The 18,040-nt window shown below is 41.3% G+C and overlaps 1 protein-coding gene across 2 annotated transcripts in view; it reads left to right on the forward strand.

The window, feature by feature from the left end:
* Positions 1-546: 546 nt before the first annotated feature.
* WAPL (WAPL cohesin release factor) overlaps positions 547-18,040 on the forward strand; it is a 55,333-nt gene continuing 37,839 nt past the window's right edge. The window contains exons 1-3 of one of the 2 annotated variants that reach the window (XM_048505377.1): positions 547-893; positions 5,133-5,644; positions 15,262-16,284. In XM_048505377.1, coding sequence (XP_048361334.1) covers positions 5,155-5,644; positions 15,262-16,284 — 1,513 coding nt within the window. In that variant the 5' untranslated portion in view covers positions 547-893; positions 5,133-5,154. Of the gene's footprint in view, positions 894-1,782; positions 2,298-5,132; positions 5,645-15,261; positions 16,285-18,040 lie in introns of those variants that run through there. The other variant, XM_048505378.1, reaches the window with a different exon arrangement.

Here is an 18,040-nt window from a genome sequence, read left to right on the forward strand (position 1 = left end):
GCAGGATTAAGATCTATAGAGACCCTAAGCACTGAAATATATATACACTGTATAACTATTCCATCTTTCTTGTCTTTAAAATACATAGCATTTTAACTTGCATGATTCAAAGATGCAAAAGAGTATTTGCTGTTGCTTACTTATAACTAAATCTACTGTAAAAAGTTTTCCCTTGATTTTTTAAAATCCAAAGCCTTGATGATATCCTCAAAATCAGTCTGATGTAATAGATGTAACTTCAATAAGCAAAAAAACTCCATGGGGCCCTCTTAAAAAAAAAGGTGCATACAAAAGTGACACAAGAATCCCACCGTCGCCAGGGGGTTGCCCGCAGGAGAACCACCGGCGCGCTGACTCACGGCCGCGCAACCTCAACCCTCCAGAGACTCATTCAGAGCCTCCTGGTGACGTCCGCCTACAGATCCCGGCCGCCTCCATCCGCGCATGCGTCCTTCCGCCCCAGCCATAACAGGCGCAGGCGCCTTCCACCACCTGCTCCGAGTCGGCGCATGCGCAGCGGCGCCGGGCCTGGTGGGCTGAGTAAAGCGGCCGGCGATTGGCCGCAGCAGCGACGGAGGGAGGGCGGCCCGAGTGCGCGAGGCGCAGTGACGGAAGGCGCGGGGGGCAAATGGCGGCGAGATGGTCCCGGCCCCCGTGCCGAGAGCAGCCGCAGTAGTCGCGCCTCGGAAGCGGCGGCGCAGGAGGAGGAGGAGGCGGCGCGGCTGCTGACCTCGACGCCGGCGCTTCGAGCCCACTGAGGAGGAGGAGGCCGGGGGCGTCGCCCCGTCAGCCAGAGCGGCCGTTGGTGACGGTTGGGGATTCGAAGAGTGACGTGAGCGCTAGACCGGGGAGCCCCCCCTCCTTCTCCTCTCCCCTCCCTGGGCCTGGCTGAGGTAAGTCCTGAGAGAGACCGAGGAGGAAGGCCTCGCCTGTGAGGGCCGCGGCGGAGGGAGAGGGGGAGGTCCCTAAACAACTTCTTCTTTCCCACACGGGAAAGGGGAGGAAGTTCGAAGGGCCCGATTGGGGCCGGTGCGAGAGGCCTGGGTTTATGTGGGGGGGGGGGGGCCCGGTGTGTGTCTGTGTCTATGTGTTACTTCCGGGCTGCCCGGCCTTTTAGTCGGGAGTCGGAAGCCTTTTTCCTCCGCCATTAGTCGACACGACGGAGGAGGAGGAGAAAGCTTGACGCCCCCCCCCCCCGAAAGTTTGGGACTGGATCGTGGCCTTCTCCCTCCTTGCTCGACCAGCCTGCCCCTCCCTTCCAAAATGAAATCGAGCTGCCGGACTTGAGAGGCTCCGCTCCCCCCCCTCCCGGGGGAATTATCTCTTCTTTGAACATCGCCCGCCCCCCCCCCCAGGAGCCTTTGGGGTGCGAGTTTCCATCCAAGTTGCAAGGGTCAGGTGGATAACAGGCCCCCATTTCATCGCCGCTGCCCCCCCCCCCCGTGTGTCACGGAACAGCGCTGGGGGGAGGGCTCTCTCCGAATTGTTCGTCTAGATGCATCTCTGGGAAGCTTTGCTTGAATATAGGCAGGCGGACTCCTGTCAAGGCTCCTACTTCTGCCTGAGCCACTGTCCCCCCCCCCCCCGCCCGTGGGAGTTGAGACCCTAACTCCTCCAGTCTTTATCCTTAGGAGCTCCAGCACGTAGATCAGGGGTGTTCAACTTTGGCCCTTCAGATGTTCATGAACTACGATTCCCACCAGCCTCTGCCAGCATGGGCCAATTTTATCCAGAAGAACTGATGTCTGTTGCCTGGAGATCAGGTGTAATAGTGAGTGATCCCCAGCCGCCACCTGGAGGTTGGGAGTTGGGAGTGCTATTCTCGACCCTAAGCCTGGTCAGACCCTCAGAGCACTTTGTTCTTCCCTTGGTATTCTTTAGAGTACTCTAAGATTTATCTTGACTCCTTGTAATCTTCTAGGTACTGGCAGGGGCTGATGGGGATCACAGTCCATGAAGATCTGGAGGGCCAGAGTTGGATACCCCTGACATAGAGCATGACACTCTTTCTGAGGTCCCCGTCCCCATGATCTCGCAGACACTTTGGCCCTTGCTACTTAACATTGAGAAGGGAAATGGCTACTTGTCTCCCTTTAGTGTTGTTTTCATTCTGAATGGCAGGCTTCTCTCTCTTCTCTTTTGGCATTGTCATCAGTGCCAGAAGTTTAATGTAGCAAGGAGCCCGGGCCATTATCTAACAGCAATATATGAAATGCATTATTAAGGTACTTGAGGCATGGTTCTTTCCAGAAGAGCTAATCAGGCAAAGTGAACTACCCTTGTTGACTTGGAAAAATGTAAGCATTACTATTAACATTTCAGGTAATAAACTTTGAATATCTCTGTTCTTAGACGTTTTTAATTGCGTTGGTTTTGATTGTGGTTACTGGTGTGAAAGGACCATGCTGTAAATTAGAATGTAAAACTGAAATGTTCCAAGGTACCTGGAAGACAGAAAATAAATGCTTAATCTGTTACAATTAAAAATGTAGTTGTTTTTATTCTTAAACTATGGCAAGGTACTCCTTTCAGAATGTGTAATTTGTTTTAGGTCTTCAAACTGACAGTACTCAATGGAATTTAAATTTTTTCTTAATAATAGGGAGATTAAAAATACCATTACATATGAGGCAATTTTTAAATATAATATATTTAAATATAATATGTCTTTTTGTTTTAAAAAACTATTCTGGAATTGAACGTGTGCTGTACTGAATGTAAACTTAACAAGTAATGTTTTCTATAACTTATGCTTTGGAATGGTAAGTTGCATTGATACCAATGGGAATAGTCCAGAGCAGGTAACTTGCCTCTCCCTTCAGGCTTTTCTAATACAGTTGAATAGATATTGAGATGTTACTTTGGTGATGTACTTTATTTTGCAGTTTTAATAAAATATTTTGCTTTATGGGAAATGTAAATATGGCTGTGTTAACTTTGCTAATATTTGTATGCAATTGTCAAATATTTGTAAATTAATCTTAAACCATTAACATACCAAAGTTGCTTTTTTAAATAGTTAAAACACACAGGATCTAAAGTCTGCTACTTTATTATTAAGGTGCGCAGACTTGGGGTCAAAGTAGTGGATGCAGAATATCAATTTGCAGTTCACAAGGTCCATCTGGGGAAAAGTTTGATCTTTTCAAGATCTAGCAAAAGTTCATCACATGTAACATCTAGACTTTCAACTATTATAATAGACACTACTTTGCGGTTAGACATACTCTAAATTATGGTTGTCTTGGCAAAATAAGGCTTGATTTGTGTTGCATGTGAACCATCGTGAACAACTTGTTTTGATTCTATGCTGTTTGATACCAACTTGAAGAAATGATTAGTGTCTCAAATGCAAGGACAACCTACCATCCTACTGTCATGTGGCTGAAGAAATGCAATAGCCTTTTAAAAAGTGTTTTGGGATGTCTTTAGCGTTTGACTGAATGCATTGTATTCTTGCCCTCCATTTTATCATCGCAATGACCATAAGTGTTAGGCTAAGTGTATGAGACTGACTCAAGGACATCCATCAAGCTTCCAATGGCAGAGTTGGGATTTAAATCCAGGTTTCCCAGATCCTGGTCTCACCCTGAAACCACTATACTGTGTTGACCCTCAAGCTGAGCCAGCTCTTAACAATGGGGCATGATTATTGGGTGGGTTATAGCACAGAGTAACTCTGCAAGTGGGTCCTGAAAACTGCAGTAATGTTAAAAGTGGGTTCTAGTTCAGAAAGCTTTGTAACCCTTGTCCTATGGTGATTTATGGTAATTAGAAGGTCTTTTGATAGTTCTGAATATTTAGCAATGAGGCTTCTTGCATTTGCCCTCTGTGATGGTAGGCTACACCTTGGTCACAGTCATCAAGAGTTTTTAGTCTGTTAATGAGGTCTAGAGCTGGTAATTTTCCTAAAAACTGCATGTATAAAATCTCAGGTCAGTTACCAGGCGCATGAATGTGACGTGAGAGCCTCTAAGGTTGGGTGTTACCATTCAGGAGATCTGTTAACAAATAAGAAGCTTTTCATAACATAATCCAAAAGGAGCAAGGTGATACATTCTTTCTGCCAGCAGCGTGTGGTGTGTGCTCAGATGGGCAGACTGGCAAACTTTTGTCAATTTCACCTCTCTGCTAAATCGTATTGAATAACAGCTCTCCCTGCTCTGTGCTAAAGCGCTTGACTTTGGCTGGTGCTGGCTGTCCAAACAGTCCCCATTTCTTTGGGCCCATAATTTAAAATGCAGATTTAGTAATGACTGGTAAGTCCATTCTCTTTGACAACTACTAACTGAAGATTGTTAGAGTGTGGTAGTATTTGTAGATCTCTGCAAAAGATTTGTAGATCTCTGCAAAATTCTAGCTCATCTAGAATAATATTGTTTGTTTTCTAACTTTTGTGTTATGAATTTTGTAATCAGTGGAGAATGCTTGGTTCTCTGAAAGGAGTTTGGATGCTGTCTTGTTCCTCTATTTTTGGAATATAGCGATGAGGATACCTTTTTTATTTCATAGGTAGTAGTACAATGTGTGATGGATTGATGCCCTTCCTTTACTAGTCTCCTGTGATGCTCTTCTACTTGATATACCTTCATTACAGGGGCAAGATTGCACTTGTTGTTCAGACTACAGAGGAAACAAAGCTCTGTTGTCAGTGATAACAACAGTTGTGTACAGTTGCAGCAGCCTCTTATGCCAGGCAGTATCACAGAGCAGTCCCTGAGTGTTGGAGCAGGTAGAATTAGAAGCCTCCTCCCCCATCCTCAGTTTAGCTTTGGTTTATGGATGGGACAGAACAGAATGTTCAAATATGAGCAGAACCATTCAAGATTTGATGCAACTAGAGCCAGACATCTTATAAAATTGATGTTGTTGGTAGTAAGCCAGAGGTGTTTCTATGATGCTTGATCAGGGCAGTCTCATTACAGAATAACAGGCATTGTGGTTAGAAATCTTAATAGATCTTAAACTTTCATTTTTAACTTGTGCTTGTTTAGGTGATCATATTCTGTAAAAATGCCAAATGAGCTCAGGTGTTGTTTTGGCCATTGCTAAATTTGGAAAAGAAGCTCAAGATTGGGTTATTAATGTAATAAAATTGTATCCTAATGAGTTGTTGTTGTTGTTTTTTACAGAGAATATGCAAGAGGTGTCAAAATGACATCCAGATTTGGAAAGACATATAGCAGGAAAGGGGGTAATGGCAGTTCAAAATTTGATGAAGTCTTTTCCAACAAACGGACCACTCTTAGTACAAAATGGGGGGAAACTACCTTTATGGCCAAGCTAGGACAGAAGAGGCCCAACATCAAGGCCGAGATTTCTGAAATTCCTAAAAGACCCAAAGTAGAAGAAGAAACAATCGAAGATCCATTTGGATTTGACAGCGATGAGGAATCTCTGCCAGTATCTTCAAAGAACGTGTCACAAGCTAAAAGTTCCTGTCAGACAGAATCCACTGAAGCTTCTCAGTCTGGAGACATCTCTTCTGTACTTGAATCTAACAGCAAAATTAGTCTCTCAATCAATGAAGATGCTCTGTCAAACAAATGTGTATTTTTTGATAATGCTACACATGGCCTAACAGAGAAGATCTCTAACAGAAGTATGGAGGAGGGTAACATCAAAAGCAGTTTTGACAATGCAGGTATGTTGGGATAACACTGTTCACCAGCCTTGCAGCTGGCCACATGATATATCTTCCCAGATTTGGGAACATTTCTGATGTATTGCTCAAATTGCTCGTTTTTTAAAAAAAAGTGGATGAGAAGTCTTAGAAACTGTTTATATTTGCATATGGGGTTGCTGGATAAAATTTGTCTTCACTTTAATAGCAAGGTGAAATAGCTACCTTACTAAAATCAAAGTAGCATGTAATATTTTAATATATGAAGAATTAACAGAATTAATAAGTTTCTGCAGCAGGAAATAGCAAAATGTAGATTTGATATTGTTTATTGTATACCTAAAACCGTTAAGTATGCTGCAAATAAATCCTATCCAGTGCGTAAAATATTTTACATTTCCTGCTAACTTTCCAGTTAAGAGATTTCCGCAGTCCATACAACTAACTGTGATGAATCTGACAGACTGTCAGACTTCTGGGGTGACTGCCTTTGAGTGTGTTGAACTGTGAGGGATGAGCATGCAAACACTGATGACACAAACATTCTTGCAAGTGTACTTTGTGCTTTTGTTCCTGGCATTTTGAAGTTGCTGCTACTAGAAGTTGGCTTGGGCAGAGGTCTGGGGGCATGGAATAGTGTTCTTTTTTATTTACTAGCACCATAAACTTTAATAGACAACAGCTAGAGTTTAGAAGGAAAGGCTCTATCTAAAATTTCCAGTCACATTACGATGTCAGGACTAAAATGGCCTCTATAGTAAACAGGAGTACCTTTAATTAGTAATCAAACGAAAAAAAATCCCTTACCAGTTGGTCAGTTAAACCTTTCAGTGATTTGTCAATTTTATTTAATTATTTGTTGGATTTCTAGCCACTTTTCTCCTTTCAGGCTCAGGACAGTGTACAACAATGATATGTTCTAATTTAAATTAAATTCCAATAGTTAAATACTGAGTTCAAAAACTCTGGTGCCCAAAGCTTCAAAATTAAGGCTGAAATTGATTGACAAGATTTCAGTATCCACATAAAATAGGGAGGGGGTCAGCGGGATGGAATACTGTTGCTGCCCTCAACCAAAGGTCTAATGCCGTGGTGGCGAACCTATGGCACTCCAGATGTTCATGGACTACAATTGGCCATGCTGGCAGGGGCTGGTGGGAATTGTAGTCCATGAACATCTGGAGTGCCATAGGTTCGCCACCACTGACAGCTCCATCTTACAGGCCCTGTGGAACTGTGATAAATCCAGCAGGACCAGGTCTCATTAGACAGAGCGTTCCACAGGGCTAGGGCCAAAAAGAGCAACTGGATAACCTTAAGGCCAGGGACCACCGTCACATTGGCATTGGCAGAATAACATGCACTCTTAAGAGGTTTCATGGGAAATTGGCAGCCCTGCTGCTACAAAATGACCACCAAAAGCAGTTCTCCAAACTGGTAATTGTAAAGTTAGTTTAGCTGAAGGCTTGACAAATTCTGGGGTTGTCATGGCATCTAGAAATTTCATTCTGGCCCCAAGTAATTTTCATTTATCTTTTTAGAGCAGTAGTTTTGCTTTATGGCATAAAATATACATGTGTATTTTTGTTGTTGCTTGTTTATACATAAACTAGTTCTTTTCTTCACCAGTTGCTTTTTATACTGGCTCCAGTTTTCAGTTAAATAGAGTTTTTTAAAACAACAATGGGATTATCAGAGATGGGGAGAAATTAGGCTAGGAATAGAAGTCGTTGCGGTGATGAATGTCTGTATTTATTTATATAAAACATCTTTGTCATAATGTATTGTCGAAGGCTTTCACGGCCAGAATCACTGGGGTGCTGTGTGGTTTCCGGGCTGTATGGCCGTGTTCTAGCAGCATTCTCTCCTGACGTTTCGCCTGCATCTGTGGTTCATGTCATAGTTTTAATAAAACGATGGGAAGAGTTTAAAATTAGTGTGTATGATAGCAATTATTAGAAAATGTGGTCATCAAAATAAAAACCTCTAAAAGCTTAAAAATTATTCTGGCTCCTAAACAATTGGGCTGGCTCCTAGAACCAAAGAAAATTTGGCCAGGCCTGGTTTAGTTGCCTAGTCAAACTTTACTCCCTTTACTCCCAACCATGTCCAGATAAACATAGTTCTTAGTTGCACTCAGAGATTTTTCAAAAAAACAGTCAGTGCTAAATCCGGAATGGAAGATATCTTCATCCTGTTCTGATGTTTCTTCCCCGCCCCCTTCCTATGAGACTTCTGTTGTACAGGGTCTGTGAAGTAAGATCCTTGTTTCAGGCTAGGTGCCTCGTTCAGGCTTTGGACTTTGCCTAGTGTCTTGAATTGACAAACTTGCATTTCTGTAGTGTGAGCATGTTTCATCTAGTTCTGGCTCCTTGGTGAATTCTGCATATTTACTTCTGATCGTTTCAGAATGTGAATAAAAAATCAACACAGTGGGACCATGTGTGGGTGCTAGTGATGTTCTGCAAACCTGGGTGCTTTCACCTCCATCATCTCTATCAGCTGGCACATGGGGAGAGCTGGGGGCTGAGGGTGATGGGACTTTCCTGCATCCCATGACTCATGGGCCTATCAATTGCAGTTGTTCTGGGGGCTGAAGAGTGACAGTTGGATTGTCCCAATTGGTGCTCTTTAACCCCTCAGGGAAACTTCACTGCCAGTGGTGATTTGGCCTGCTGAAGTGTTTTGTAATGTGTTGTTGCAGCCTTACTTGTATGATGTAGGTTTGCAAAATGTGCTTTTCCTTTACATGCCAAGTACAATTAAAATTTTATTTATATACAAAGGGGTGTTCAGAGTACTTCTCATCATCCTGGTTATCCTTAAAATAACTCTGCAAGGTAGGTCAGTACATCTTTTCAGTGTATTTCAAAGTTATTGGTCTTCTAAATTTAGAATTTCATCATTTAATGTTACAGATTAAAAAAACAACCTAGTGAGTTCTTTGTGGTGAAATTGTGGGGAAAGGTTGGGTTAGTTTTAATGGGAAAATTGTTTTGTATGGCCAGGGCAGAGTTTGTTGGATTGTTCCTGCCTTTTTGATTGTTATGCTGAAAGCTAGTAACCAGTTACCTCTGCACTGAACAGTAAAGAATGGTGGTGCCACGTGATGAATCTTGAAGCTTCTTGGCTGTTCTCAGATACAAATTTGACTGTGGCAGCAGCGTTGATATGAAATGGAGGGCAGGATTTTGCCCCTTCCTGTTCTTTCAGCAATTGGTTCTCCTCTTCAAACCAGTGATGGAACACTGAAGGACCAGTTTTCCTAGATCAGGGGTAGGGAACCTGCGGCTCTCCAGATGTTCAGGAACTACAATTCCCATCAGCCTCTGTCAGCATGGCCAATTGGCCATGCTGATAGGGGCTGATGGGAATTGTAGTTCCTGAACATCTGGAGAGCCGCAGGTTCCCTACCCCTGTCCTAGATCTTTCCTTTGATGCCGATGGTTCAGATTTTGTTCTTTGATGCATTTTAGATTCTTTTTGGTACAAACATCTATAGAGAGTAGAAATTTTGAAAGTTAGTTTGGTGTGGGAAAAGCAGGAATGTGAATGAGTCAGGTTTCTGCTTTCTCTTCTGTTGCGTGAAAAATTGGTTTGCAATCTAGTGCAGAGAGAGAGGTCATTTGGGACCCTAACCTCTAATATAATATTCATCATCATAATATATATATAATTTATCATGGTCTTGTTGAAATGGAAAAACAAGGCATCTGACTGTGCTTTCTGCATTGCATTTTCTGCATAATATTCAACTGGATCATATAAGATTGTAGCAATGAACCTGTGCTTAATGCCTGTCTTTATTATTACATTGCTATTTTCTGAAAATACCAAGTCTAAAAGTTGGATAAGAGATTACAGGTATAACAAGATAACAGCTTCAGGTGAAAATCACAGGGCAGTAACACTAGTCATTAGCAAAACCCACCTGCTCAAGAATGGAAGGTAAACATGATTTGTTTTTCAGAAACCTCTGGTGTGCTTAAATGAAATCCCACAGAGCAATGACTGGATTCTTGAAGTACTTTGGAAAAAAATAACAAGTATTTCTTTGCTTGGCATGTGCTTCTGTGGACAATCAAAGATCATGTGATCACTCTAAATTTGACACTTCCAAGTTGTGACCCAGGATATTGTTACCTTAGTTACGTGTCTAAATCCGTGGGCACTTAAATAGCATGACTTGTTTCAAAAAGTGCAGTGTAAGTACTTTTCAGGCAGCTATCTAATTTTTTTGAGGTTTTTGTGTGTGTGGAGGCAGGGAAATTAGGGTATCTTTACAGTCAGTCCTGATGATTTGAATGAAATTTTTAAAGTACAGTTTGCATATGATCATTACACTTTGTATAAATCTATAGTCAGAGTTGTGAGTCATGAATAAAACACACCCCTAATGCCTATCATTATGTGGAGAACTGTACTACTACCTGTGGCAATAACTTACGCAGTCCGTGGAAGAAATGGTTTTTCCAAACATCAGATTAAATTTTTGCAGCTATACAAAACTGCTGCTCACAGTCTGCATTTTAAAGTGATCTAAGAAGAAGCTCTAGAATGTGTTTTATGAAGATGGTTTTATCTCAAGAGCCTTCTGGCTATCCTGGTAATGCAGTGCTATGTTGCAATGGGGTGGAGTTTCTGTACTTAAATGTTTGCCTCCTAATGGAACTATGCCAGGGATCTGCAACCTGCGGCTCTCCAGATGTTCATGGACTACAATTCCCATCATCCCCTGCCAATTGGCCATGCTGACAGGGGCTGATGGGATTTGTAGTTCATGAACATCTGGAGAGCCGCAGGTTGCAGACCCCTGAACTATGCAAATGAGACCTCATACTATTGGAGCCTTGGTAATAAAATATGCAGCTGTTTTCTTGTCTTTTCCCAATTTATAAGGATTTAATGATAGCTGTTGTGAAGAATTTTCTCTGCTGTGTTCCTCTGCGGTATTCCTAACTGAAATGGTGCACGTAAAATGCCATGCCAAAGTAAGAGCTTTGGAAAGCTGTCAAGTTACGGTTATCAGTTTTCTTGTTCTCTATGCCCCAGATACAGTGCTTGACATTCATATTTCTCTCCCTTAATGTGCATCAAAACTCTGTTCTGTCATCAGTAGGGAGCAAAGAAATGCAAGTTACACTAGCATTTAATATTTTTATAGACATCTACAGATGTAGTCTCGGAAAACCCCTTGCAAGTAACTTTTTTGCAAATCCTGTCCTGTTTGGGGGAAAACACTGTATGCAATAATGTAATTAAAGTTGTTTTAAAGTACAAAGCTCTAATAGAAGATGCTGTTTGTTCTGTATTCCAAAGAAGTCTTTCCCAACCCCAGCAGTGGCATCCTAATACAGATTATTGCTTGCTGATATTCCTTGTGCTGACCTACTATTCCATTTGGTATTGGCCATCATATAAAATACATGAACGCAAGCAAGTGACCCATGAGTACACAGGGAGTGATCATGCCATTCTGTACTGGTCCTTGTGATTCCCGGTGTGATAAGCATCCCTGCTGGCCAACTGATCAGGTATCTAAACTTGGGATGAGAAGCCTATTCTGTGTGCATTCTGCTCCAAGCTCCTCTGCCCCACACTTCTGCCAGCCAGGTGATCAGGGTGTTGGGCATGGCAGTCTCCCCAATGGTCAGATTTGTCTGCAAACATGGGGTTTGTCCCCTCCATTTGTGCGTGATTGCATTGTACAGACTTTTTATTCTGTCGATGGGTCCATTAGATCCATAGGCATACTCATAAATACATTGCAACATGGATAAGGTTAAAAGGAACTGATACTGGGCAGATTCTAGATTGCAAGTCATACAAAGGTTTCATGAAGTTTAGAGCAGTTGCACCCACAATGGAGGTTGATAAAGCTGCAATTTGGCTGGTAGGGGTCAAAGAGCAAAACAAAAGTCTCCAGGGTAATTTGCTCATTAATTGTGCTTGTGCTTGAAGAGTTGTGTGACTGGAATCCTGGGATTTAGCTCGTCTGATTTAGGATGCTGGTATTGTAATGAGCTGGACTGTTGGAGCTGTAATGAAGTTTCCATTTAAGCATTCTTGGGTGGAGAAGATCTTGATATACTCTAGATTCTTCCGTTTAAGGCAGGTAATTGTATTAGTCTGTTGTAGTGGGGAAAAACTGAGTCCAAACCAACAAAATTTTCCAGACGATAAGCTTTCATGACAGGCATTTCAGATGAAGTGAGTTTTGACTCTCAGGAGCTTATTCCCCGGGGAGGGGGGGGGTTTCTTTAACGTGTTATTGGGCTTAATTTTTTTTCTCAATACTTCGGGTAAGCTAACTTTTAGTATGCAATTTAGAGAAAAATGCCGTTTTTAAGTGCCAGCTAGGTGTGGTTCTGTTCGAGTTTTATATCTGTGCATATAGCTCGTCTGATATCTGTGCATATAGCTCGTTTGCTTGCATTCTGTTTATCTAAACAGTATAATAAACGTTTTCCTCACAGCTAGTGTCTGTTGCTCTCTTAATATAGTCTTCAGTTATCGGTGTTAGTGACTTGTTTTGCCTAACCTCTTTATGATTGATTTAACTTCTGAAGCAGTGGTGAAGAGCTGCATATCTGTTAGGCACATGAAGTCCTCATTTTAAATATAAATTCAATATTAATGATTTATCTAGATTTTTTAATATGTTTGGACTGTGATGTTACTGTACCCAGATGCAGAGTAATTTGCATGTGTAGCTGCTGTCTTTGCTGTGCAAAGCAGCCAGAGCCAGGAAGTTGTGGTTGGGCTTACCCTGCACATAGCAGCTTTTAAGCTTTTTTTTTTTTGGGGGGGGGGGGGGGGGGATTCCCTACCTTGTCTTCTGGCTACTGCTTTTATTTGACAATGACAGCGCAGATCACTTGCCCTGGAGTATATTACCACATATCTGAATTTTACTTTTTTTTAAGGGGTCAACTATGAGGTATAGTGATTGGGCTTTCACTGTTGTCACACACTTAAGGAATCTGTGTGCTGATTGTTGTCTTAAAAGCAAAGGTTATTAAACTTAAGGTGCTTTTGCACCTGCTGAATAATGTATTATGTGAGTCTATATTTATTCATTTATAATGTTCAAGACCAGAGGAGTATCATGTGAGTGGTTTTTGCCATTTCACACAGTGAAGTCCAGTCACAAAGTGCATTGCAAGTGCATTATTTCACTTGTGTGAAAGTGCTGTGTTTTAAGTAGTTTAGTTAGTTTGTCTTCACGAGGGCGTGGCAGTACTGTCAATTATTAGGCAATGGAGAAGAGATGGCTAATACAAGCAGCAACTGATGATTAATGACAGTTGCCCTCCATTGATAGTTGGGGAAGCTCTTCAGTAGTGGCTCCCTTGAATCCATTCTGGGCTGGTGGCCACTGAAGCAGGTGATGCTAATCTTCCATACATATAAATGGGCAGATTCCTCTCCTCAGACAGTTTTGTGACTGGCATAAGTGAGTCTCTGTTCTGAGGAGCAACCACCAACACATGGTGCAGGTAGTGGGTAAAAACTGGCAGGCATGGCTGGAGATTTTTCTTGGCTCTGTCCTGTCCACTCTTGCAGTGAGATATCTGCTTCTACAGCTTCACACCGCAAGAAGGTACATCTTTTTTTTTCTGATGACCAATACAGATAGAGGTAGTGTTAATTCTATACTTCTTTCATAGACAAAGTCGTGTGCAGTCTAGTTGCATAAGATAAAAAATTGGGGTAGATGTTAGTGTTGCATCAAAGGCATAAAAATCTGTTCCTCTTAATTTAGCTTATGAGATGCAGAGTAATTTGCTGTCAGTAAATACTTCTGATTTCCATGTTCTTTGTTTTAAAGTATTTTATCTGGGTAGTTTGCCACTTGGCATCACTTAGAGTTAGTAGCATGTGTATTCTGGAGAGGCTTTGGAATGTTGTGGGTGATTTCTCCTAAGTTGTCCTGGGCTAACATGGCCAAAGTGAGACCACAGCTGCAGGAATGCAGATTTACTGAAAAGTACTATCTGAAAAAAAACCCTGCAGAGCTGAAGAGCTTTGTTCTGTTTCTGTGCATACATAGGAACAAGTCTCTAATATTGAAGGCAGTTTTCAGAAGAAAAATTCAAATGTTATTTCCATTGCTTCCTTATCGTCCCTTGTTTACATCATGATGAAGGTTTGTGATAGTAGACTGCTGACTTATTATATAACTGGACTATAGTTAACCATGAAAAATAATACAATTGTTGCAGAACTGCCTTTGCCAAGCAATGAAGCATGAGCATTTAGGTATCATGGGGCAGTAGCAGCTTGATTCTTCATCACATGTGGCAGGGAAATATCAGCTGTTAAAGTTTCTTAATATTTTTCTATTCATTGAAATTGGTCTGTAAAGAGTTGCCATATTCTGCCTTTCTAGGACTGGTTAGCAGTAATCACTGAAGTGTCTAATTTGTAATTTTACTGTAGTTTTACTGGGTGAAATCAATACTTGTTTTTATTGGAAAAAACATTTAGCTTAGGGATTCCCAAAGTGGGCGGTGGAAACATCAAGGGGGATAGTGAGGAATTTTAGGACAGTACTGGGGCTTGTGGGCCAGTTGGTGGGAAAAGGCCTTGTCCTTCCAACCTGGTGACTGGTGGTGCGTTTTAAAGGGGAAGCAGCAGCACTCTCCTTGCTGTGTAGCGAGGAATAAAAGAGAGAGCTAAGGCAAGGAGCCAGCAAAGGCATCTTTATTACTCAGTTTCTGTGCCTCCTTTACATAGTTCTCTTACATAGTTCTCTCAAAAAGTTCTCTTCCTGACCACTACTCTGCATTGTGGGACAATGTCAAGGTATACTTTATTGCTTCCCAACATCAAGTCTTCAGTGCAGTACCCAGCTTCTTTCCAAGTAGGGAAACAGGCTGACTATTACTCAATGTGGGGCTCTATGACTTTTTGTTGAGAAGCTGATATCCCTGCAACAAGCATATCCATTCCATTAAAACTGTGAAGACATTCCATTAAAACTTTTACATTGCTGAAGCACCTCGATAAATTGGCTTACTTTTACGAGGTCACGTTTTATTTGTGAAATTCAAATGTGTGTTTATAGCATTAGAAGTTGTTTTGCATTTGCAGTATTGTGTCACTATAGTATTTATTTAAAATATTTATATCTTGCTTTTCTGGCAATTATTCAGCATTTATAGTACTGTACTCTATTACGGATATTGTACATAGGCTTAACAAATGGACTATAGTCTCAGTGAACACTTCCTGACTTTTTCAATGTTTATTACTTCATAGACGAAGAAGGAAATGCTGAACTGAGCTGAAACCTTTAATGACATTCAAATAACAACACTAATACATACTTTAAAATGATAGAAATTTATAAAAGAGCATATAACTCTAACTAACCAACCTCCCCTTCAGGGAGGGCGGTATATAAATATAAATAATTAATAAATAAATATGTGTGTGTGTGTATATATATGCACATACACACACACACTCACTAAAATGATAGATGAAGAACTGAATAAAATGTTTCAAAGGTTACATTAAGAACGCCTTGCAGTTACAATACAGAGGAACCTGGCAGAACCTGTTAGGTGTCAGGTTTGGGCTTTTCAATGTGAATTGTATTTATTTCAGTGTATTGTTTTTTTTTTTTTTAGACAAAACACAGAATTTCTGTGAGGATAATGAGAACAGTCACTTCATCCATAAAAATGCTGAAGGCAATAATGCGCAAATAGCAGAAATCTCTGGGTACAGCATTGAAATCAAGGATGCTCATGATTCATGGGACTCTCACATGGGGAAAAAAGACTGTCCAACAGAAGTGTCCCATACAAAAGGATCATTAATAACTGGCTTATATGAATGGGAAGATGAGAATGAGGACACTCGAACAGGAGAATATCTGTTAGGTTTTGATAATGAACCAATTTCAGAGATAAAAATCAAGGACGATGATCTAGTCAGCGAAGAAGTTGAAAGTTCAGGGGAGGCAATTAATGAAGAACTGATGCAGAAGGTTCTCAGGCCAAGCAATTGTCGGACATATTGTAGATCCAACAAGACAAAATCACAGGGGTCAACAAATTTTGATAAGCTACTGGATGGCACCATTCAACCTCTTGCCAAAGCAAACAGTGACTCAAATACTGATGGTCTGAACCCAGTAAGAAAAGTTGCTTTAAGTAGTGGGACCAGTTTTAGAGGACGGACTAGAGACTACACTGTTCTCCACCCATCGTGCTTATCAGTTTGCAACGTTACCATTCAAGATACGATGGAGCGTATTGATGAATTTGCCACAACTGCACCTACTGATCTGGGAGAAGCGGGGCGTCTTAGGAAAAAAGCCGACATGGCCGTCACCAAGACCACGACCAGATTTCGGCCCAGCAATACCAAATCCAAAAAAGATGTAAAGTTGGAATTCTTTGGGTTTGACGACCATGACGAAGGAGGGGATGGCGAAGGAGGCTCTAGAAGCTCTGGAAGCTCAAACTATAAAATTAAATACTTTGGTTTTGATGACTTAAGTGAAAGTGAAGATGACGACGAAGACCGGCTGTTGGAAAGAAAAGCTAAAAAACGAAGTAGAGCAGCAGCGTCTTCTTCCTTACTTCAGTCCAGTTCTGATAGCAGTGAGAACTACTCACAGGACAGCCAGTCAAGCACTAATCCAGGTAAGTCTAACTTGTGGCCAGTATTCCCCAGTTTAACCAACTGTCCAATCAGGCATTTCATTCTAACCAATGGGAAGAACATGTTTCTTAATTTATAAATGTACCACTGTTTGTGTTAGAGTAAAAATAGCTTTATTGAAATGTATCATGCTTTGTAAAATTTAAAGCCGGTGCCAGATACCTCCATTGGCACCAAGATGCTAACATGCAAGAAACAGTTTTTATTTTCAAACTCTTCTGTTTCCTCAGTGCAGCTTAATTTTTTATCCACAGGTATAGTAGGTTCAGAAGAAACAGAACAGAGGTTGAAATGCAATTTCTTCTGGTCTGCATTCCATCAGGGTTCAGTTAAATGAGCACTTGCCACATGGTTGCTTTTTAAAGTCATCCTATGTAATGGCTACAACAACCTTTGCTTTTACACTTGTAGGGCAGGGTTTCTGGCCAGAGCCTTTGTTTGGTTAGGTTGAAGCTGATCCTAGACTACTGTTAAGCAGCAGCTGGGCCGTTAGTGGTCACCTCATTCTGCCCTCAGAACAAATTTATGTTTAGGTGTGATCTCTCAGCTGATGGAACTATGTACAAATGGAAAGCTTGGTCTAGGTTGTGCTTCACATTCAAAAATAATTTGCATAAACATAGCAGAATTAGTTAAGCATGCTAGTTGCCTATCATACTAGATGCTTTGTAAGGGCATGACTTTTTGAAAAAGAGAAGAACAGTTGAAATTTGGGAATGTTCATGCAGTTTGAATCAGGTTTGTCAAGGCTTGAGAGCTAAGCTAAGGTTAATGCTTGGATGGAAGATCCCCAAGGGGTTGCTTTATGGAGGGAAGGGTGGCCATGAGTAAGGTACAGCTTAGTGGCAAGTTCTTCAAATCACCCACCTCTTGTAACCCCTCCCAAATTGAGCTTGATTTTTAAGCCAACACTTGAGTCTAAATGTTTCTCCTCGGATAATAACTGACTTGTTAGATAAAACTATTATTTACATTTTTAAACGTGTTAGTACCTGAAATCGCTTTTAAAACTCATCTCCATCTAACATTTGCAATTACTGTGTTTAGACTGAATTCCCAAGTTGCTGTAAGCATCCAGTACTCTTTAGAGTGACATATGCCAGGTGTTCTTGTTAAGTTCCTCATCTCCCTCTCCCCCATCCTTTAAAAACTGATTACAGATAAGAACTTTAAAACTTATTTGTTAACCATGCAGCATTGTACAGCATATTCATAGTGTTTGTTAATAAAATGTAAAATTCTTGTATTTTTAGCGCTAGAATAGAAGCATAAGATGTCTGTCATCAGTTGCAGAAGGAAAATGGAATTAGTGCTGTTACTCAAAACAGTTAGCTTAATGGTGCACATTCCGTAAACAGCTCCATCTGATGGGTGGCACTGACCCTTTATTTTCCATACAGTTCATGATTTGATCATTCAGCGAGCTTTAGCATGGGCGGAATGTAGTATGAATGGAAATTACTTAATTGTTTTTTTAATTAGTTGATGATTCATTTTAATGGTTAGTAAACACCAGTTATTCCGATTATGTACTTTGGTTTTGGGTACCCTGACAAGTATCCTGTTGATAACGGCTCTATAGAATGTAGCCACAATTTGCTTTAAGGCCATACGCGGCCTGGGACCGTCGTATCTTAGAGACCGCATCACTCCATATGTCCCTACACGGCCTCTCCAATCGGCGGAGGCCAATCTACTGGTGGTCCCTGGCCCTTCAGTGATACGGCTGGCCTCCAC

This window comes from Sphaerodactylus townsendi, linkage group LG08 (assembly GCF_021028975.2).
Source record: "Sphaerodactylus townsendi isolate TG3544 linkage group LG08, MPM_Stown_v2.3, whole genome shotgun sequence".
In the NCBI taxonomy this organism is placed as follows: Eukaryota; Metazoa; Chordata; class Lepidosauria; order Squamata; family Sphaerodactylidae; genus Sphaerodactylus; species Sphaerodactylus townsendi.